Below are 24,570 nucleotides of genomic sequence, written 5' to 3' on the forward strand. Positions count from 1 at the left end.
AAGAACAATAATACAGAACATCATTACTATCATACTAGTCAAGACCTGTGCAAGAAAGAACACGAGTCAAGATGAGTGAGTGTGAAGTCCACAGACAACACCAATATCCCGATACACAGGAGTAGTTAACTCGGGTTACTATTTCAGGGGGGGGACATAAAAATGGGAGGATTTCAATTACTAGTTTGGAGTTGACAGTCAGAGACCTCTCCTAGTGTTTTTCCTGCAGGGATTTCCTGCCACACGTGACAAACACCTTGTTGCTGGCCTGGCGTCCCTCTTTCTGTCTCTCTGTAGCTCTTAACAGGGTCACTTGTGTGTACGGGTGGGGTTAGGCAGGGTAACCCGACACTCTGCCTGACACTCAGCTGTTTTACACGCACACACACACACACACACACACACAGCTGACAACGACTAGGTTTGAACTGCAAATACACATTCATACTGATATACACCTGCCCGGTGCCTTTAAATGTGTTTCTGTCTCTGTGTTAAAAGAAATGTATGGTTGGAGAAAAGAGGAGAGTGCGTGCGTGTATTAAATTATATGTCTCAGGAAGGGCTCTGATACACAATATAATTTCATGCGTGACCATCCCTGTTCATGTGTATGTGAAAGTAGGGCAAATATTGGCAGTGCATTGGAGAGAACGGTGCTGTAGGAAGAGGGATTTAGAGCTGTGATAACAATGTCTAAAGTAGGTTAGCTAAACACTGAGCAGAGCTGAGGAGCACCACTTTCAAGGCGTATACTCCCCTTATTATTCCTTAATGAACTTCTCAAATCAAATCAAATTTTATTTGTCACATACACATGATTAGCAGATGTTAATGCGAGTGTAGCGAAATGCTTGTGCTTCTAGTTCCGACAATGCAGTAATAACCAACAAGTAATCTAACTAACAATTCCAAAACTACTGTCTTATACACACAAGTGTAAGGGGATAAAGAATATGTACATAAAGATATATGAATGAGTGATGGTACAGAGCGGCATAGGCAAGATGCAGTACATGGTATCGAGTACAGTATATACATATGAGATGAGTATGTAAACAAAGTGGCATAGTTAAAGTGGCTAGTGATACATGTATTACATAAAGATGCAGTAGATGATATAGAGTACAGTATATACGTATACATATGAGATGAATGATGTAGGGTATGTAAACATTATATTAGGTAGCATTGTTTATTAAAGTAGCTAGTGATATATTTTACATCATTTCCCACCAATTCCCATTATTAAAGTGGCTGGAGTTGAGTCAGTGTATTGGCAGCAGCCACTCAATGTTAGTGGTGGCTGCTGCTGCGCTGCTGCGCCTTCTTCACAATGCTGTCTGTGTGGGTGGACCAATTCAGTTTGTCTGTGATGTGTATGCCGAGGAACTTAAAACTTGCTACCCTCTCCACTACTGTTCCATCGATGTGGATAGGGGGGTGTTCCCTCTGCTGTTTCCTGAAGTCCACAATCATCTCCTTAGTTTTGTTGACGTTGAGTGTGAGGTTATTTTCCTGACACCACACTCCGAGGGCCCTCACCTCCTCCCTGTAGGCCGTCTCGTCGTTGTTGGTAATCAAGCCTACCACTGTTGTGTCGTCCGCAAACTTGATGATTGAGTTGGAGGCGTGCGTGGCCACGCAGTCGTGGGTGAACAGGGAGTACAGGAGAGGGCTCAGAACGCACCCATGTGGGGCCCCAGTGTTGAGGATCAGCGGGGTGGAGATGCTGTTGCCTACCCTCACCACCTGGGGGCGGCCCGTCAGGAAGTCCAGTACCCAGTTGCACAGGGCGGGGTCGAGACCCAGGGTCTCGAGCTTGATGACGAGCTTGGAGGGTACTATGGTGTTAAATGCCGAGCTGTAGTCGATGAACAGCATTCTCACATAGGTATTCCTCTTGGCCAGATGGGTTAGGGCAGTGTGCAGTGTGGTTGAGATTGCATCGTCTGTGGACCTATTTGGGCGGTAAAGCAAATTGGAGTGGGTCTAGGGTGTCAGGTAGGGTGGAGGTGATATGGTCCTTGAATAGTCTCTCAAAGCACTTCATGATGACGGAAGTGAGTGCTACGGGGCGGTAGTCGTTTAGCTCAGTTACCTTAGCCGTCTTGGGAACAGGAACAATGGTGGCCCTCTTGAAGCATGTGGGAACAGCAGACTGGGATAGGGATTGATTGAATATGTCCCGAAACACACCAGCCAGCTGGTCTGCGCATGCTCTGAGGGCGCGGCTGGGAATGCCGTCTGGGCCTGCAGCCTTGCGAGGGTTAACACGTTTAAACGTTTTACTCACCTCGGCTGCAGTGAAGGAGAGGCCGCATGTTTTGGTTGCAGGCCGTGTCAGTGGCACTGTATCGTCCTCAAAGCGGGCAAAAAATTGATTTAGTCTGCCTGGGAGCAAGACATCCTGGTCCGTGACGGGGCTGGTTTTCATTTTGTAATCCGTGATTGTCTGTAGACCCTGCCACATACCTCTTGTGTCTGAGCCGTTGAATTGAGATTCTACTTTGTCTCTATACTGACGCTTAGCTTGTTTGATTGCCTTGCGGAGGGAATAGCTACACTGTTTGTATTCGGTCATATTTCCGGTCACCTTGATGGGAAATAAAGATCTTCACAACTTTATTCCTCAATTTCATGCTTTATTGTAAAAGATAAATGCAAACTTCATCATCGAAGCATTACACGGAACACATCCACAGCCAAACTCATTCCATAAGCCAGTCTAAATAACAGGATGTGCTGACAAAAAACAGTAGATAAATTCTTAAAAGCATGATTAAAAGCAGTGGTTCGCGCTTTCAGTTTCACGCGAATGCTGCCATCAATCCACGGTTTCTGGTTTGGGAATGTTTTAATCGTTGCTATGGGAACGACATCTTCAACGCACGTTCTAATGAACTCGCACACCGAATTAGCGTATTCGTCAATGTTGTTGTCTGACGCAATACGAAACATATCCCAGTCCACGTGATGGAAGCAGTCTTGGAGTGTGGAATCAGATTGGTCGGACCAGCGTTGAACAGACCTCAGCGTGGGAGCTTCTTGTTTTAGTTTCTGTCTCTAGGCAGGGATCAACAAAATGGAGTCGTGGAAGTTAGAATAGCAGTGATCCAAGGTTTTGCCAGCCCTGGTTGCGCAATCGATATGCTGATACAATTTAGGGAGTCTTGTTTTCAGATTAGCCTTGTTAAAATCCCCAGCTACAATGAATGCAGCCTCAGGATGTATGGATTCCAGTTTGCAAAGTGTCAAATAAAGTTCGTTCAGAGCCATCGATGTGTCTGCTTGGGGGGGAATATATACGGCTGTGATTATAATCGAAGAGAATTCCCTTGATCTATGAGGCAGGAGACTCACTCTTCCACTACACTTTTAGACAGGAACATAATTTTTCACCCCTTAATATCAATATTTGTCAACCCTCCCAACGCTTACTGCTATTAACCCTTTGAGTACAATCACATATTTGTGATCTTTGTTGAGTGGTCCCTGCAGCGTACCATCACAAATAGGTCATTGGAAAAGTAGCAACAGAACGTATGATGCAACAAATGCGTCTAAACAACATTCTTGTCTGAAAAGCACCTAAACAAAGTTTTGTACTGATGGGAAATAAAGATCTTCACAACTTTATTCCTCAATTTCATGCTTTATTGTAAAAGATAAATGCGAACTTCATCATCGAAGCATTACACGGAACACATCCACAGCCAAACTCATTCCATAAGCCAGTCTAAATAACAGGATGTGCTGACAAAAAAACAGTAGCTAAATTCTTTGATGGCAGCCATGTTTGTTTATGTTTGACAAGTGAAAACTCCCTAATCTCAGAATGCCGTTCACTATAAGACGCAAATGAACTTCTTTGGGGTAGGGGGCAGTATTGGGCAGCTTGGATGAAAAACGTGCCCAAATTAAGCTGCCTGCTACTCAGCCGTAAAAGCTAGAATATAAATATAATTAGTACATTTGGATAGAAAACACTGAAGTTTCTAAAACTGTTTGAATGATTTCTGTGATTATAACAGTACTCATATGGCAGGGAAAAACCTGAGAAAAAATCGAACCAGGAAGTGGGAAATCTGAGGTTTGTAGTTTTTCAACTCAGCCCCCATTGAAGATACAGGGTGATATTAGTTATGTTTCACTTCCCAAGGCTTCCACTAGATGTTAACAGTATTTAGAACCTGTTTTGAGGATTCTACTCTAAAGGAGGGGCTCATAAGGGCTGTTGGAGTGAGTGCTCTGGCAGAGTGCCACAGCCTCGGTCTGGCGCGCTCACGTGAAAGGTAGCTACGTTCTACTTCATTTGTACAGACAAAGGAATTGTCCGGTTAGAACATTAATGAAGTTTTATGTAAAAAACGTCTTAAAGATTGATTCTATACTTAGGTTGGCATTTTTCTACGGGCTGTAACAGAACTTTTTGAACTTTTCGTCCAACATTCGGCGTGACCTGAACACGCTTTTGGATTTGTTTACCAAACGCCCTAACAAAATAAGATATTTGGACTTAACTGATGGACATTATCGAACAAATCAAACATTTATGGTGGAACTGGTATTCCTGGGAGTGCATTCTGTTGAAGATCATCAAAGGTAAGTGAATATTTAAAATACTATTTCTGAGTAATGTTGACTACCCAATATGGCGGGTATCTTTTTGGCTGCTTTGTTGTCTAAAGGCTGTACTCAGATTATTGCATGGTTTGCTTTCTCCGTAAAGTTTTTTTGAAATCTGACACAGCGGTTGCATTAAGGAGAAGTTTATCTTTAAGTTCCATGTATAATAGTCATATCTTTATCCATATTTATTATGAGTATTTCTGTAAATTGATGTGGTTCTCTATAATATCACCGCATGTTTTAGAAGTACTGAACGTAACGCGCCAATGTAAACTTAGATTTTTTTTTATATAAATATGAACTTTATCAAACTAAACATACATGTATTGTGTAAAATGAAGTCCTATGAGTGTCATCTGATGAAGAGCATCAGGTTAGTGATTCATTTTATCTCTATTTCTGCTTTTTGTGACTACTCTCTTTGGCTGGTGGTGGCTTGGTGGTGAGCTAACAATCGTTGGTGCTGCTTTCGCTGTAAATACTTTTTGAAATCAGACACTGTGGCTGGATTAACGAGAATGTTATCTTTAAAATGGTGTAAAATACTTGTATGCTAGAGGAATTTTAATTATGAGATTTTTGTTGATTTGAATTTGGCGCCCTGCACTTTCACTGGCTGTTGCGGGGGGTTCCGCTAGCGGTCCTAGACAGGTTAACAAAGTCAAAGTCAAAGATGGCTGTGCCCATTGCATACCTTAAGGGAACATTTTGACATTCGCCATATGGTTAGTGAGAACGTCCACATTGAAAATGTATGGTCCCTTACTAGACGTCCGAAACGTTTGTAAATTCGCGGACGGCGTCGGGCCGTGCAGCAGGGCCGGGAAGTCATCAAACGAACTCTCTCGGACATTCGGTTTCCGTTTTATAAAATAATAAAAAATTTGACATTTTTCTGCTGTCCCGTTAAATCCCACAAGAGGGCGAATGCAATCATATTGCAAATGTACAAAACATCACGAATAACGACGTGGCCTTATCTCCTAAACGGAAAATATTTTGAAGCCGAAACTTGGTGAGAATAGGTTTGGCATAATGGGCAGTTGGCCCCGAACAAGATGGCGTCTAGGCTTCAACAGTTTGAGTTATGGCCATTTTTCTGGGATTAAAGGTCCAAAATGAAAATAGAGCAATAATTTTTCTTTCCGCTTCACGTCAAAGTCAAGGAGCCTCCGGTGTCAATAAAAAAAGAACCAGCCATTTATCTATCGTCATTTAAGAGAAATCGTACAATGTTAAATTGGTGATGTTCAAAAATGTCGTTTTTTTTTAAACAGTTACAGATCCAGTTGCAGCGTGTTAATACGAATCTTTTTAAAGTGTGCTTCGGAGCTCTGAGAGATTTCTGTGATTTTCTGTGATTTTCTGTGATTTTCTGAAATAACACACTCACTAAACCCTCTGTAAATAAGTCAGTTCTTAACATAAAGATTTAACTCAGGATTCTGTAAAAGCATACGTCATTGCGGATAAGTGTTTACTTATAGCTTCCTGTGCCAACCGGAAGTGCCATAATTGGTGTCACAGGGGCTGTTTCGAAGGGTTAAAAAAGTCAGATCTTTCCGAAACTTCTTATGTGTGATTAGGCAACCCTCATGAACAGTAAATCAGTCATGTCTCCCATAAAATTTCGAAGAAAAAACTAAATCGAACACACACACAGCTTGGAAGGAGGAAGACATTGCGGTGCGTCGAGACATACACTGCCTGCATTAGTTAACCTTGTTCGAACTATTAAAGAACCATCAGATCTAGAGTTCTGAAACTTTAGAAACCTGTTCTAGACCTCAGGTTGATAGTGTGTGGTGAGTTACGTGGCTCTAGAAGGTTCTCGGACTGAGAAACAGCCTCGTACATTTGCAATAACTTCAATTCATTTTTGTATCACGAAAATGACAATGTTTAGAAATGTCCCCGAGTCGCAAGACTAGGTGCATTACGACCGCCTCGGCCCATATAGACGGACCCCAACGTTTCTGCCCGATAGCTCATTCAAGGACCCCGTAGCAAGGCATGGAAAAAAGTGGATTTTCAGCACCAATTAGGGTCTTGCTCGGGCACCAAATGACCTATCGAGCCGAAATTTGGGGTCGCCTCAGCTAGGCCTACACATAACAACAGAACTGGATCCGCAGCTAGAACGTAACTACGCGTTTTACGTTTTTATTATGGTTTGAACAGAAGGCGAACAGCCAGCTCTGAAGTATGTGATAGTTGGCTTCTAAACGAGTTGGAAAAAGTGGGTTTGGTGTCAGTTTGTATCAGTTTGGTGTCAGAATGATATCTAATTGACTGATGGACGGTGACTATTGTCCATTTGCAATATGTTTAAACAGTGAGGTACCATCACCAAAGTGACATTCTGAAATCAAGAGAAACCAGAATCACTGCCCAGCCATCCCGAGTTCATCGGGCAAGTCAATTTCGCATTCCTGCAGGAGTTTTGAGCATGACAAATGTGTGATGGTAAATGCCCATTGAAACATATTGCAAATGCACGTGCATTTCTGCAGTATTTTTGAGCATGTCAAATTTGTGATGGTACATGGCAAATGGACATAACATCCTGATTTGGCAATTTCAAATCTTTCATATTGCATTTGGACATTTCTTATGGCATTTTGCCAGAAAAAAAGTGACTTTTGACTTTGACTTTTGACCTTCTATGAAATCATATTGCAAATGGACAAAACATATGCCTTGTGCACAACTAAAACATTTTTTTTTATGATAATAAAATATGACTAAAGTATGTTGATACAGTTCTTATACATGTGTAATTGACACAAAATCCAAAATAATTTCGAAAAACGATCCAGAAAGCACTTTTTTAAGGGGGTGAAAAGTTTTTGAAAAAAAATTCACTTTTCAAAATGTTACTTTTGGATGTTGACTTGTGTTACATTTGCAATATGAAAAACCACGGTGGAGCGCACTCGCCACCTGTTGGATTTTTAAAGTGTTACACCTGGCATTTGCCATATGGCATTTGCAATCAACTTGGAACGAAACAACGCCGAATTGAGTGGTATTGGACACCTTGTATATGGTTTGTCCAGTGCCAATGACTTCCCATTCATTTTTGTCCATTTCAGGGGGGTGTTCCCTTACATGAGAAATATTAACTTAGTTTGTCCACTTTTTAGCATATTACAAATATTTGATCAAATCAAATCAAGCTTTATTCATACAGCACATTTCAGACATGGAATGCACGACAATGTGCTTCACAGGAAAAAACAAATACATTTACTACACAACAAACATAAGAGGATAAAAAACTGAAGAATATCAATGAAAACTGATCAACTAATACACCCTTAGGAAAACCCAAGCTAAAAGGTGTATTTTAAATATGTCCACAGTTTCGGGCCCCCTCAGGTTCTCTATATTTTGGTCACATTCCTAATATGTGATTAAACATTTAGTTCAGAATCTAAAATAACACCTATGTTTTTTAGAAATCTTCTATGTACTTGTTATGGTGTATACAAGAACTGGAGCACCTGACTTGACATTGTCGTTTACAGTTTTTGACTAATCACAAAGCAAATAAAATGTTATTACCTCACAGATCATCAACCCAAAAACAATCCTACTCCATACGTTAACCGTACTGCGAAAGTTAAAACTTCTTATGGTTTAGATCCCGCTAACGGGATTGATATGACAGCCAGTGAAAGTACCAAATTCAAAACAGCAGAATTCTCATAATTAAAAGTATTTTACAGCATTTTAAAACTTGTTAATAAACTTGTTGTTAATCCCACCACAGCGTCCGATTTCAAAAAGGCTTTACGACGAAAGCACACCAAACGATTATGTTAGGTCTGTTCCTAGTCACAGAAAAACAGCCATTTTTCCAGCCAAAGAGAGGAGTCCCAAAAAGCAGAAATAGAGATACAATTAATCACTAACCTTTTGATGATCAGATGACACTCATAGGACTTCATGTTAAACAATACATGTATGTTTTGTTCGATAAAGTTCATATTTATATCCAAAAATCTGAGTTTACATTGGCGCGTTACGTTCAATAGTTCCAAAACATCTGGTGATTTTGCAGAGAGCCACATCAATTTACAGAAATTGACAGAAATACTCATCATAAATGTTGATGAATATACAAGTGTTATGCATGTAACTTTAGATATAAACTTCTCCTTAACTTCTTGACGCACCCATCCCGTTAGCGGAATCATTTTCATCAACACCCGCTGAATTGCAGTGTGCCAAATTCAAATTAAATTACTAAACATATTTAATTTACATGAAATCACAAGTGCAATATATCAAAACACAGCTAAGCTGTGACCTGGCGTGTCAGATTTCAATACAGCTTTTTGGCAAAAGCATAAGCGTTTATGTAAGAACATCTCTCTCAGACAAAATATTACAAACACCTAGCAGCCAAGTAGATTGGTCACGAAAGTCAGAAAAGCAATAGATTAAATCGCTTACCTTTGATGATCTTCGGAATTTTTCACTCACGAGACTCCCAGTTACAAAATAAATGTTCCTTTTGTTCCATAATGATTATTTTTATATCCAAAATATCTCTATTTGTTTGGGGCCTTATGTTCAGAAATCCACAGGCTCGAGTGGTCACGACATCCCAGACGAAAATTCCAAATAGTATCCGTAATGTCCACAGAAACATGTCAAAAAAAAAATTGTAATCAATCCTCAGGTTGTTTTTAAAATATATAATCGATAATATATCAACCGGGACTGTTGCTTTTTCAATAGGAGAGGGAGAGACAATGGCTGCCCCACTCTGTTGCGAAAGCAAAACTCATGCGAACACCCAGCTATCCACTGACGCAATGTTATCTTTCTCGCTCATTTTTTCAAAATAAAAGCCTGAAACTATGTCTAAAGACTGTGGACACCTTGAGGAAGCGATAGGAAAAGGAATCTGGTTTATATCCCTTTAAATGGAGCGAAGGCAGGCTATGGAACATGGAGCTTTCAAAATAGAGGCCACTTCCTGGTTTGATTTTCCTCAGATTTTCGCCTGCAATATCAGTTCTGTTATACTCACAGACAATATTTTGACCATTTTGGAAACTATAGCTTTCTATCCTAATCTGACAATTATTTCTATATTCTAGTTTCTGGGCCTGAGAAATAGGCCATGTCAAATGGGTACGTTTTTTGAACGTGGCGTCACATTGTAACTATGGTACCTCAGGGTTGCCAGCTCAGAACCCCCTTTCCAGGGGTTTTATTTTTTATTTAACTTATAAACTTCTCCTGTGTTTGCCCTCCATTTAATGATAAATCCCCCATCATCGTAATATTTCCTGCATCATATCCCCCGACGTTACCTTCCCACATCTCTACCCCCCATGTACTTTAAAACCCCCCACAAATGAAAAGAACTCTCCCACAAGCCCCCCTAAAATGGTTTAATCCATATCTTGCATTCTTGTTTAGGATGTTATGGCTGGGGGCAGTATTGAGTAGCTTGGATGAATAAGGTGCCCAGAGTAAATTGCCTGCTACTCAGGCCCAGTTGCTAATATATGCATAACATTAGTATAGAAAAACGAAAATCCTACGCTCAACAAGTTAATGCAACTGCTGTGTCAGATTTCAAAAAAACTTTACGGAAAAAGCACACCATGCAATAATCTGAGTACAGTGCTCAGACAACAAAACAAGCCATACAGATATATTTGTTCGATAAAGTCCATCATTTATGTCCAAATATCTCCTTTTTGTTTGCTCGTTAAGTACACAATCCAAACTCAAACACAATCCAAAACATGGGGGTTTTAACAGTGTTTGTGTGTTCAGGCTCAAAGGCATTGATTACAGTTCGTAGAAACATGTCAAAAAGTCTCAATCAATCTTTAGGATGGTTTTATCATAAATCTTCAAAATGTTCCAACAGAATTCCTTTTTCTGTAGAAATGCAATGGAACAGAGCTAACTCCTGTTCTGGGGCAGAATGATCAGCTTTGCTACTCTGGCAGTCCTCTGACTCATTCAGCTCCCATTCCCCCCTCCTTCACAGTAGAAGCATCAAACAAGGTTCTAAAGACTGTTGACATCTAGTGGAAGCCATAGGAAGTGCAATGTTACCCCATAGACACTGTATATTCGCTAGGCAATGACTTGAAAAACTACAAATTTCCCACATCCTGGTTGGATTTTTTTTCCCAGGTTTTTGCCTGCCATATGAGTTCTGTTATACTCACAGACATCATTCAAACTGTTTTAGAAACTTCAGAGCGTTTTTCTATACTAATCTACTAATATTATGCATTAGTTAATATTTGTAAGGAAAACAATATGGATGTTTGGAGTTGGCGTGTCCTAGTTAATTGGCTTTCACATGGGTGTATGGAGTGAGGAGTGAGGAGACTGTATCAGTGTGTGTATCAGTGTGTGTTAGATTTGGAGAAATTGAGAGAAAGTGTATGTGAGTGTCTGAGTGTTGAAGGGATAGTTCACCCAAATTGCAAAATTATATACTGGTTACTTTACGCTGTAAGGTAATCTATGACAACAATCCATGCTTTGGTTTAGTTTCCCTCTCACTGTTTCCAAATGCTAATGTTTTAGCATTTGTGGCACAACTCCCATTAATGTCATGGGACCAATATTAGCATTTTTCCTGCATCCAAATCTTGTCCAAATCTTTCAAAAGTATCTCGTGTTGTGAAGCTCAACAAAGTCACTTATAGATTATTTGAACATGTGTGAAAAATGCTAATATCGGTCCCATGACTTGAATGGAAGGAAAAAATTATCCCTTTAATGTGTAACGTGGTAGCGTCAAATGCAGTTTATATTTTGTCAAAGAAGCTTAGCTGGGAGTGTGTATAGCTGTTTGTGTGTCTGAGGTATGTGTGTTTAGCATGCATGTGGGGTTTTAACACTGTGTTTGTGTGTGTGATCAGGCTCAGACTAGGCTGTGTTGATTGACTGGGTCAGGACAGCCTAGTCTGTGACCCATGTCTAAAAAGTCTCATCTTACTCCTTAACCATGGCCAATTTAATATTTATTTTACCTTTATTTTACTAGGAAAGTCAGTTAAGAACAAATTCTTATTTTCAATGACAGCCTAGGAACAGTGGGTTAACTGCCTGTTCTGGGGCAGAATGACAGATTTGTACCTTGTCAGCTCGGGGATTTGAACTTGCAACCTTCCGTTTACTAGTCCAATGCTCTAACCACTATGCTAGCTGCAAGCCAAAACTCCAACCCAACTGACCCTAAACCCTAAACCATTGCCCTGAAACCCCTATATCTGCCCATTCACCCTTAAATCCTCCATATGAACATTCACCCATGCTCTGTTACACAATTGTTCAGTCTGAGTTGCCCTCTGGGTGATTCTAGTTGGTTGTGTCTGTCACTGCCCAGGAGAGGAGAGGAGCACCTCACCAAACACCAAACAATCTAATCTACTGGCCATCATAATTAGTACAACATTGAAAAAAGCATTTTACACACATCATATGTGTCCATTACAATCTATGCAAGAATCGGAATGCATGATTTGTCACCAGTACTTGAAAACGTGAATAAAACAGTAAATACATTATTCTCCATTAAAAAAAAATATTTGATTTATTTCACCTTTATTTAACCAGGTAAGCTAGTTGAGAACAAGTTCTCATTTGCAACTGCGACCTGGCCAAGAGAAAGCATAGCAGTTCGACACATACAACACAGAGTTACACGTGGAATGAACAAAACATACAGTCAGTAACACAGTCGAAAAAAAGTCTATATACAGTGAGTGCAAATCAGGTCAAATAAGGGAGTTAAGGCAATAAATAGGCCATGGTGGCGAAGTAATTACAATATGGCAATTAAACACTGGAATGGTAGATGTGCAAAAGATGGATGAAGTAGAGATACTGTGGTGCAAAAGGAGCAAAATAAATAAATACAGTATAGTAATGAGGTAGATAGATGGGCTGTATACAGATGGGCTATGAACAGGTGCATTGAAGCTTGTCTGGAGGTTAGTTAACACAGTGTCCAAAGAAGGGCCAGAAGTATACAGAATGGTGTCGTCAACGTAGAGGTGGATTAGAGAATCACCAGCAGCAAGGGCGACATCATTAATGTATACAGAGAAGAGCGTCAGCCCGAGAATTGAACCCTGTGGCACCCCCATAGAGAATGCCAGAGGTCCGGACAACAGGCCCTCCGATTTGACACACTGAGCTCTATCAGAGAAGTAGTTGGTGAACCAGGCGAGGCAATCATTTGAGAAACCAAGGCTGTTGAGTCTGCTTTCGAAGATCTTGGTAGGCATGGTAGGATAGATATAGGTCTGTAGCAGTTTGGGTCTAGAGTGTCTCCCCCTTTGAAGAGGGGATGACCGCGGCAGCTTTCCAATCTTTGGGAATCTCAGACAATACGAAAGAGAGGTTGAACAGGCTAGTAATAGGGGTTGCAACAATTTCGGCAGATCATTTAAGAAAGAGAGGGTCCAGATTGTCTTGCCCGGCTGATTTGTAGGGTCCAGATTTTGCAGCTCTTTCAGAACATCAGCTATCTGGATATGGGTGAAGGAGAAATGGTGGGGGCCTGGGTGGGTTGCTGTAGAGGGTGCCGGGAAAGTTGACCTGGGGAGGGGTAGCCAGGTGGAAAGCATGACCAGCCGTAGAGAGATGCTTATTGAAATTCTCAATTATAGTGAATTTGTCAGTTGTATCAGTGTTTCCTAGCCTCAGAGCAGTGGGTAGCTGGCATGAGGTGCTCTTATTCTCCATGGACCTTACAGTGTCCCAGAACCTTTTGGAGTTTGTACTGCAGGATGCAAATTTCTGTTTAAAAATGTTAGCCTTAGCTTTCCTAACTGCCTGTGTATATTGGTTCCTAACTTCCCTGAAAAGTTGCATATCACGGGGGCTATTCAATGCTAATGCAAAACGCCACAGGATGTTTTTGTGCTGGTCAAGGGCAGACAGGTCTGGAGTGAACCAAGGGCTATATCTATTCCTGTTTCTACATTTTTTGAATGGGGCATGCCTATTTAAGATGGTGAGGAAGGCAATTTTAAAGAATAACCAGGCATCCTCTACTGTCGGGATGAGGTCAATGTTGTTCCAGGATACCCCGGCCAAGTCGATTAGAAAGGCCTGCTCGCAGAAGTGTTTTAGGGAGCGTTTGACAGTGATGAGGGGTGGTCGCTTGCTCGCAGACCCATTACGGGTGCAGGCAATGAGGCAGTGATCGTTGAGATCTTGGTTGAAAACAGCAGAGGTGTATTTGGAGGGTGAGTTAGTTGATATCTGTGAAGGTGCCAATGTTTACGGATTTAGGGTTATATCTGGTTGGTAGCTGAGACCGTCTGCCTCCGCCTGAATAAACACAGTACACAGTATCAGTTCCTTAGACAGTGCTCTACAAGCCTCTCACCTGTGTATCCTGTCCTATTGGGGTGGCAGGGTAGCCTAGTGGTTAGAGCGTTGGACTAGTAACTGAAAGGTTGCAAGTTTGAATCCCCGAGCTGACAAGGTACAAATCTGTCGTTCTGCCCCTGAACAGGTTAACCCACTGTTCCTAGGCCGTCATTGAAAATAAGAATTTGTTCTTAACTGACTTGCCTATTTTAAAGGTATAAAAAAAATATTTAAAAAATTTGCTTTGGACACTGTAGGCCCGTTTGACATTTTGCTGTGCTGGGTTAACAGCCATCTGGATTACGCACTGAAGAGTCTGTAGGCGGATTGAGACTGGAGAAGTCAGGGAGATGTGTGGCTGTGGGCCCAGTTGTTTTACAACACAGAAACATGGTTCAAGTGTGAAGTATGTTTCTTAGCAGTGTTAAAGCAGATTGAATGTGCGAGCTGAATAAGTGAAGTGTATGTGGTCTCAGAGTTTGCAATGCTGTGGTTATTTATGAGTGGGGAGTGTTTTTGTCTGGCATGAAATATATTCTGTAATAGTATTCCAACACCATACCTTTTAAGTCAAAAATAGAATTGCATGAATTCACATACTGTACATTGTTTAAAAAAAAATGTTTCGCTCTCTCTTTAGGATTACCTTGAGTGTATCAGTAACCAGTCTCGTCTAGCACTGAGCTCAGATGATAGAGGATCTCTATTCGGGAACATCCGCGACATCTACCACTTCAACAGGTAAATAACAATCACCTACTGTACAACTTCAAAGAGGTAAATGCACATACCTAAAACAAATATAGTGTGCAGTCTCCAAAACATCTACTGAATGAAGATGGTTTGTGTCACCTGTAAATATGAGGGGGGGGGGTGCTGTAAGCTGTATCTATATATACTACATGGCCAAAGGCATGTGGGTATATACCCCTTCAATTTAGTTGATTTGGCTATTTCAGCCACACCCGTTTCTGACAGTTGTATAAAGTTGAGCACACCGCCTTGCAATCTCCATAGACAAACATTGACAGTAGAGTGGCACGTATTGATGAGCTGATTGACCTTAAACGTGGTACCGTCATAGGATATGTCACCTTTCCATCAAGTCAGTTCATAAAATATCTGCCCTGCTAGAGCTGGTCAACTGTGATTGCTGTCATTGTGAAGTGGAAATGTCACGGGTCTACCGCGAAGTGGTAGGAGACACAAGCTCACAGAACGGGACTGCCGAGTGCTGAAACGCGTAGCGAGTACAAATTGTCTGTTCTCGGTTGCAACACTCACTACTGAGTTCCAAACTGCCTCTGGAAGCAACATCAGTACAGGAACTGTTCGCCAAAAGCTTAATGAAATGGGTTTCTATAGCCGAGCAAGATCACCATGCTCATTCTCTGGAGTGATGAATCACACTTCACCATATGGCAGTACAACATATCTGGGTTTGGCAGATGGCAGGAGAATGCTACCTGCCCAAATGCATAGTGCCAACTGTAAAGTTTGATGGAGGAACAATAATAATCTGGGGCTGTTTTTCATGGTTCAGGCTAGCCCCCCTTAGTTAGCCGCTGTCACAAAGATACATAGCAATACAGGGACAATGACATCATGCCCTACTCATGTAACTAGCTGTGTTGTATTTGTCATATGCACAACTACAGAATATCAAAAAGAGTATAGCTAATAAGAAAATAAAAAAGCTAAATACAGGGTAAATTTACAATGTGCACGGATACTGGAGTATTTTAGATAGATACAGTATGTACATGTAGGCAGGGATTAGAAGAAAGTGTGCATGCGTGTGTGGTTGAGGTTGTGATATCCTGAAGTGATTTTGTTTTTCAGAGATCTGCTACATGACCTGGAGAAATGTAATTCAGACCCTGTGGCCATCGCAGAGTGCTTTGTGTCAAAGGTAAGAGACTTACTCTTTCTCTATTCCTCTTTCTTTCTATCTCTCGCTTACCTTATTGTTGAAACCTGTCTGAACAGGCGGTTGGGAACCAATAAACATGCACATACACACACTGGCCGTGTCCGAATACTACATTCTTAAACTGCACACTCATTTCGGAATTTGATATATCCACACGTTTTCCGTGTCCCATGATGCCTTGTGGGAATTATGGGTGTTATTTCCGGTTCTCACGTTTTCTTCATTCATTCATTCATGAAGAGCTTGCCAAACTAATAATGATGTGGGAACACAACCTGATGGAGATCAAAAAGGGTAATATTAGCCTACCTTTATCCTCCGTAATTGATGGTTGGGAAGATAACGTGAAGAAGTGACCCTGTATCATGTACTGTAGCATATTTACTTACTTTGTTGAATCTGTAGCTTGCGATGGGAAGGCGATAAGCAACTTAAAAAGTTCGGAGGCGTACCAATACCTACACAGTAACAAAGTTGTTCGGGTGTTATTGAAGGATGTTGGAGACTACCTTCTCTACCTAAAAGCAGACATAGAGCCGAGTCAGAGCCTGCACGCATCTCATCACAAGGCGTGGGTACTAGCATCAACGACAGGTGTCATACAGACAGCGGGTTTCTCATGTATTGCAGGGGCAGGATGCTCTTGTAGTCATGCTGCAGCAATTCTGTGGAAGGTTAGTAAAGTAACGACCAAAAATTACATGAAAGTGCAGGAAAACACTGGGTTAGATAATAACTAAAAATATTTTCTTCAATGTAGGTTGAGAGTGCAGTCAGGCAAGGCGAAACAGGAATGACATGCACTGATGTGCAAAGGAAGTGGAACTCCGGTGTGAGGAAAAATGTAGGGCTGAGGAAGGGGAACCACATACATTTTAAACAACACAGACCCCACCACACATATTCAGGCCTGTCAAAGTCATCACAGGACGATTCCACAACCTCCCCCCAACTTTTTAGGAACCATGCAGAGTTCACAAGCCACATAAACTCCTCTGTAAGCTCCACTATTTCGGCTCCAGACAAATGGTATTTTTCAGCTAAGTTACAGAGCAAATGTAGAAAGCAGCAGCAAGGCAGGCCCAAGTCAAAATGATTCAGCCCACATGAACACACGGTGTCACACTGAACAAGCACAACACTAACCTGTAGGAAGTGCACAATGTTTTATGAGGCCTACATCAAATTATCCCCCGTACAAGCAGCTACATTGATGGAAGAAACCAAGATCCAAAGTACTTCACAACTACAGTGCCTTGCGAAAGTATTCGGCCCCCTTGAAATTTGCGAGCTTTTGCCACATTTCAGGTTTCAAACATAAAGATATAAAACTGTATTTTTTTGTGAAGAATCAACAAGTGGGACACAATCATGAAGTGGAACGACATTTATTGGATATTTCAAACTTTTTTAACAAATCAAAAACTGAAAAATTGGGCGTGCAAAATTATTCAGCCCCCTTAAGTTAATACTTTGTAGCATCACCTTTTGCTGCGATTACAGCTGTAAGTCGCTTGGGGTATGTCTCTATCAGTTTTGCACATCGAGAGACTGACATTTTTTCCCATTCCTCCTTGCAAAACAGCTCGAGCTCAGTGAGGTTGGATGGAGAGCATTTGTGAACAGCAGTTTTCAGTTCTTTCCACAGATTCTCGATTGGATTCAGGTCTGGACTTTGACTTGGCCATTCTAACACCTGGATATGTTTATTTTTGAACCATTCCATTGTAGATTTTGCTTTATGTTTTGGATCATTGTCTTGTTGGAAGACAAATCTCCGTCCCAGTCTCAGGTCTTTTGCAGACTCCATCAGGTTTTCTTCCAGAATGGTCCTGTATTTGGCTCCATCCATCTTCCCATCAATTTTAACCATCTTCCCTGTCACTGCTGAAGAAAAGCAGGCCCAAACCATGATGCTGCCACCACCATGTTTGACAGTGGGGATGGTGTGTTCAGGGTGTTGCTTTTACGCCAAACATAACGTTTTGCATTGTTGCCAAAAAGTTCAATTTTGGTTTCATCTGACCAGAGCACCTTCTTCCACATGTTTGGTGTGTCTCCCAGGTGGCTTGTGGCAAACTTTAAACAACACTTTTTATGGATATCTTTAAGAAATGGCTTTCTTCTTGCCACTCTTCCATAAAGGCCAGATTTGTGCAATATACGACTGATTGTTGTCCTATGGACAGAGTCTCCCACCTCAGCTGTAGATCTCTGCAGTTCATCCAGAGTGATCATGGGCCTCTTGGCTGCATCTCTGATCAGTCTTCTCCTTGTATGAGCTGGAAGTTTAGAGGGACGGCCAGGTCTTGGTAGATTTGCAGTGGTCTGATACTCCTTCCATTTCAATATTATCGCTTGCACAGTGCTCCTTGGGATGTTTAAAGCTTGGGAAATCGTTTTGTATCCAAATTCGGCTTTAAACTTCTTCACAACAGTATCTCGGACCTGCCAGGTGTGTTCCTTGTTCTTCATGATGCTCTCTGCGCTTTTAACAGACCTCTGAGACTATCACAGTGCAGGTGCATTTATACGGAGACTTGATTACACACAGGTGGATTGTATTTATCATCATTAGTCATTTAGGTCAACATTGGATCATTCAGAGATCCTCACTGAACTTCTGGAGAGAGTTTGCTGCACTGAAAGTAAAGGGGCTGAATAATTTTGCATGCCCAATTTTTCAGTTTTTGATTTGTTAAAAAAGTTTGAAATATCCAATAAATGTCATTCCACTTCATGATTGTGTCCCACTTGTTGTTGATTCTTCACAAAAAAATACAGTTTTATATCTTTATGTTTGAAGCCTGAAATGTGGCAAAAGGTCGCAAAGTTCAAGGGGGCGGAATACTTTCGCAAGGCACTGTATGGCATGACGCTAGGAAGCTGCGTCTAATAGCTAGCACAGTGAAACGAGTCTCAAAACGAAACACCACAGATCCTAAAAAATGTGTAAATTAGTATTTGTACCCAACCTTCACTGGCAATACAGCAGCAAAGCATGGCAAAGAAAATGAGGTCAATGTCACCACACTCCTGGAGAGCAGAGGGCACGTTGTGGAGAACAGAGGTGGTGCACCCTGACCATCCTTGGTTGGGAGCCAGCCCAGATGGGATCCTTGATGCAACACCACTCCTTGAGATCAAGTGCCCCTTTAAGAGTTCCAAGTCAAATTTCTGAGTCGGCCAAATGGTGACATCAAAAGCTTGGCTGATGGACAGTACCTATTCATCCCAATGGAAAAGATGGGTACTACCTTCAGGTAGAAAGGCCAGAACCTAGGAAGAAACATAGAGAGGAACCAGGCTATGAGGGTTGGCCAGTACTCTTCTGGCTGTGCCGGGTGGAGATTATAACAGAACATGGCCAAGATGCTCAAATGTTCATAGATGACCAGCAGGGTCAAATAATAATAATCACAGTGGTTGTCGAGGGTGCAACAGGTCAACACCTCAGGAGTAAATGTCAGTTGGCTTTTCATAACCGATCATTCAGAGTTAGAGACAGCAAGTACGGTAGAGAGTCCAAAACAGCAGGTCCGGGACAAGGTACCACGTCCAGTGAACAGGTTCCATAGCCGCAGACAGAACAGTTGAAACTGGAGCAGCAGCATGACCAGGTGGACTGGGGACAGCAAGGAGTCATCAGGCCAGGTAGTCCTGAGGCATGATCCTAGGGCTCAGGTCCTTCGAGAGGGAGAGAATTAGAGAGAGAATACTTAACAACTTCGATATAGGGGGCGCTCTTTTAATTTTTGGATAAAAAAACGTTCCCGTTTTAAACAAGATATTTTGTCACGAAAAGATGCTCGACTATGTATATAATTGACAGCTTTGGAAAGAAAACACTCTGACGTTTCCAAAATTGCAAAGATATTATCTGTGAGTGCCACCGAACTGATGCTACAGGCGAAACCAAGTTGACATTTCAAACAGGAAATGCCCCAGATTTTGAAGGCGCTGTGTTCCAATGTCTCCTTATATGGCTGTGAATGCGCCAGGAATGAGCTTACACTTTCTGTCGTTTCCCCAAGGTGTCTGCAGCATTGTGACGTATTTGTAGGCATATCATTGGAAGATTGACCATAAGAGACTACATTTACCAGGTGCTCGCTTGGTGTCCTCCATCGAAATTATTGCGTAATCTCCAGCTGCGTGTATTTTTCCATTTGCTTCAGAGGAGAAACCAAACTGCCACGAATGATTTATCATCGAATAGCTATGTGGAAAACACCTTGAGGATTGATTCTAAACAACGTTTGCCATGTTTCTGTCGATAATATGGAGTTAATTTGGAAAAAAGTTTGGCGTTGTAATGACTGAATTTTCGGGGGGTTTTCTTAGCCAAACGTGATGAACAAAACGGAGCGATTTCTCCTACACAAATAATATTTTGGGAAAAACTGAACATTTGCTATGTAACTGAGTCTCCTCATTGAAAACATCCGAAGTTCTTCAAAGGTAAATTATTTTATTTGAATGCTTTTCCTGTTTTTGTGAGAATGTTGCCTGCTGAATGCTAGGCTTAATGCTATGCTAGCTATCAATACTCTTACACAAATGCTTGTGTAGCTATGGTTGAAAAGCATATTTAGAAAATCTGAGATGACAGTGTTGTTAACAAAAGGCTAAGCTTGTGAGTGAATATATTTCTTTCATTTCATTTGCGATTTTCATGAATAGTTAATGTTGCGTTATGGTAATGAGCTTGAGGCTATGATTACGCTCCCGGATACGGGATTGCTCGACGCAAGAAGTTAAATTCACACAGGACACCGGATAAGACAGGAGAAATAGTCCACATATAACAGACTGACCCTAGCCCCCCAACACAAACTACTGCAGCATAAATACTGTGACCATGATGTGCCTGGGCCTACAGAGCTCCAAGCTGGTCATCTGGACACCAAGCGAGCACATAGAAGTGGACATTACATACCTTAAGGGAACATTTTGACATTCGCCATATGGTTAGTGAGAAAGTCCATATTGCAAATGTACGGTCCCTTACTAGACATCCGAAAACGTTTGTAAAATTCACGGACAGTGTCGGCCGTGCGGCAGGGCCGGATCTACCGGGAAGTCATCAAATGAACTCTCTTGGACATTCGGTTTCCGTTTTATAAAATAATCACATTTTGGTCATTTTTCCGCTGTCCCGATAAATCCCACAAGAGGGCGAATGGAATCATACTACAAATGTACAAAACATCACGAATCACGATGTGGCCTTATCTCCAAAACGGAAAAGACTTCGAAGACAACTTGGTGAGCGTAGGTTTGGCATAATGGACAGTTGGCCCCGAACAAGATGGCGTCTAGGCCTCAACGGTTCTTGAGTTATGGCCATTTTTCTGGGATTAAAGGTCCAAAATGAAAATAGAGCAATAATTTTCCGCTTCACGTCAAAGTCAAGGAGCCTCCGGTGTCAATAAAAAAAGAACCAGCCATTTATCGTCATTTAAGAGAAATTGTACAATGTCAAATTGGTGATGTTCAAAAAAATATTTTTATTTTTTTAACAGTTACAGATCCAGTTGCAGCGTGTACCATATGTCTAATGTCAGGTAGCCTACCACTGACTCAGTGTTTTCATAAGTGGCAGATTTTTAAAAAAAAGTGGCTGGCAGAATTAATTCAGATTAATTTCAGACCCTGACTAGAAGCTATCGTAATCGGACTCTAGTAACAAAAACTGAAGACAAACATGCTATATCAAAACTAGTCAACATACCTGTTTTTGTGATATGTCTGTCAACCCTCCTGTCAACCCTCTTCTCTGATGGCCTCTCATAACCCAGAAAGAGCTTTGGGTATGGGTTATCCAGCGTTTGTCTTATCCACAAAGTGAAACGAGCAAACACACACCTTTTTGGGGTGCTTTTAAGTTTACGTCTTTTTGCCAATTTCTTTATGCTTCATCCTCATTTGGGGTGCGGTGGAAACTATACCATCTCTGACAGGAACATTCTGATTTAGTTTTGAGTTAATGGTCGAAGCACTCCAATTTAAGCCAATCATTAAGTTTTGTCTGTTTGTATTTACAACCATGAACAGCACGTTGTCCCGAGCTCCGTAACATTTCAACATCTAGCGAGTTAATATTTTATTATTGCTTATCCCAGTTGGTTAGCTTCTAAAATCAAAAATACCGCCGGTCAACTCTGTACTTTGCTATTTCCACCAGAAGTGCCACCCTTAATCGTTTCCCCAGTAACCTCTCCAGGAAACTTGTTGATACTGAACAAAAATATAAACGCAACATGTAAGGTGTTGGCCTCCTGTTTCATGAGCTGAAATAAAAGATTCCAGAAATTGACCCGCTGTACCAAAATGAACGAATGGCGGGAGTCATCACAATTACTTATTAGACGATGCATTCAGAGTACAATTTTCGAAATTCACCTACTATAAAATAATATTTTTTCGTATGCTAGTATGGGTATTCAGACATGGCCACTGTGTCTCAAACTCACACACAACATTATTTGGGTTATAGGAAGCGTCTAAACCCAAAGTCAGCCTAAAATCAAACCATCTAGCCAAACTCTAAATCAAACTTAATCATACTGACTACTTATCATGACGCTCTCCATGTTGATCTTTTCTGTATTGTGTGTGTGTCCAGGAAAGACTGAGTACTCACACACAGTAGGAATGTAGGTCTCAAGTGCAGCAGCAGTGGAGAATTTCTTAGGAATTTCAAGGGCCGGCCAAATGTATGATCACCCTTTACTGGTGAGAGCAAATGGTAGTGCTTCAACAACAACAACTGAGCAAAAAACTCTGCTCTTCTTGTAGCTCTTATCTTTCTCACTGTGTGTTTGTGTGTGTTCCAACACTTCTTCAAAACACTTACAGTACCAGTCAAACGTTTGGACATACCTACTCATTCAAGGGTTTTCTTTATTTTTACTATTTTCTTCCATTGTAGAATAACAGTGAAGACATCAAATCTATGAAATAATACATATGGAATCATGTAGTAACCTAAAAATCTATATGTTATGAATCAGGCCTTCATGGTTGAATTGCTGCAAAGACACCACTACTAAAGGACACCAATAAGAAGAAGAGACTTGCATGGGCCAAGAAACACGAGCAATGGACATTAGACCAGTGGACATCTGTCCTTTGTTTTAATGAGTCTTAATTTTAGATTTTTGGTTCCAACCGCCATGTCTTTGTGAGACTAGAGTAGGTGAATGGATGATCTTCACAAGTGTTGTTCCCACCGTGAAGCATGGAGGAGGAGGTGTGATAGTGTGGGGGTGCTTTGCTGGTGACACTGTTAGTGATTTATTTAGAATTCAAGGCACACTTAACCAGCATGGCTACCACATCATTCTACAGCAATACGCCATCCCATCTGGTTTGGTGCTGCATCAGATGACCTGGCCTCCACAATCACCTGGTCTCGACCCAATTGAGATGGTTTGGGATGTTGGACCACAGAGTTAAGGAAAAGCAGCCAACAAATGCTCAACATATGTGGAAGTCCTTCAAGACTGTTGGAAAAGCATTCCAGGTGAAGCTGGTTGAGAGATTGTCAAGAGTGTGCAAATCTGTCCTCAATGAAAAGGGTGGCTACTTTGAAGAAACAAAAATATATTTTGATTTTTTTTAACACTTTTTTGATTACTACATGATTCCATATGTTTTATTTAATAGTTTTGATGTTATCACTATTATTATATAGAAAAAACCCTTGCGTGGGTAGGTGTGTTTCTAAAACTGTTTGAATGATGTCTGTGAGTATAACAGAACTCATATGGCAGGCAAAAACCTGTGAATAAATCAAACCAGGAAGTGGGAAATCTGAGGTTGGTTGATTTTCAACTCAGCTCCTTTTGACGACACAGTGGTATATTGGTAATGTTGCACTTCCTAAGACTTCCCCTAGATGTCAACAGTCTTTAGAACCTTGTCTGATGCTTCTACTGTGAAGTGAGGCTGAAGGAGAAGGGAATGAGTAAGGTCTGCCATGAGCTGACCATGCTCTGACCATGCGCATTCACATGAGAGGGAGCTCTGTTCCATGCACTTCTGAAGACAATGGAATTCTCCGGTTGGAACATTATTGAAGATTTATGTTGAAAACATCCTAAAGATTGATTCAATACATCAGTTGACACGTTTCTACTGACTGTTACGGAACTTTTGACATTTCGTCTGCTTTTAGTGAACGCGCTTTGTGACTTTGGATTTGTTTACCAAACGCGCTAACAAAAGTAACTATTTGGACATAAATGATGGACATTACCGAACAAAACAAACATTTCTTGTGGAAGTGGGAGTCCTGGGAGTGCATTCCGACAAAGATCAGCAAATGTAAGTGAAAATTTATAATGATATTTCTGACTTGTTGTTGACTGCATAATATGGCGGATATATTTGTCTTGATTGGGCTCTGAGCGCCGACTCAGATTCTTGCATAGTTTGCTTTTTCTGTAAAGCTTTTTTGAAATCTGACACAGCAGTTGCATTAAGGAGAAGAGATCTCAAATTCCATGCATAACAGTTGTATCTTTTAGCAATGTTTATTATGGGTATTCCTGTAAATTGATGTGGCTCTCTGCAAAATCAAAGGATGTTTTGGAACTTCTGAACGTAAGGCGCCAATGTAAACT

The 24,570-nt window shown here is 41.2% G+C and overlaps 1 protein-coding gene across 1 annotated transcript in view; it reads left to right on the top strand.

Moving 5' to 3' along the window:
• LOC112266748 (pleckstrin homology domain-containing family G member 1) overlaps positions 1-24,570 on the top strand; it is a 91,745-nt gene that overhangs the window by 35,749 nt on the left and 31,426 nt on the right. The window contains exons 3-4 of the mRNA XM_024444515.2: positions 14,648-14,748; positions 15,850-15,919. Coding sequence (XP_024300283.2) covers positions 14,648-14,748; positions 15,850-15,919 — 171 coding nt within the window. The remainder of the gene's footprint in view (positions 1-14,647; positions 14,749-15,849; positions 15,920-24,570) is intronic.

The sequence above is a fragment of the Oncorhynchus tshawytscha genome, linkage group LG05, assembly GCF_018296145.1.
Source record: "Oncorhynchus tshawytscha isolate Ot180627B linkage group LG05, Otsh_v2.0, whole genome shotgun sequence".
Lineage (NCBI taxonomy): Eukaryota > Metazoa > Chordata > Actinopteri > Salmoniformes > Salmonidae > Oncorhynchus > Oncorhynchus tshawytscha.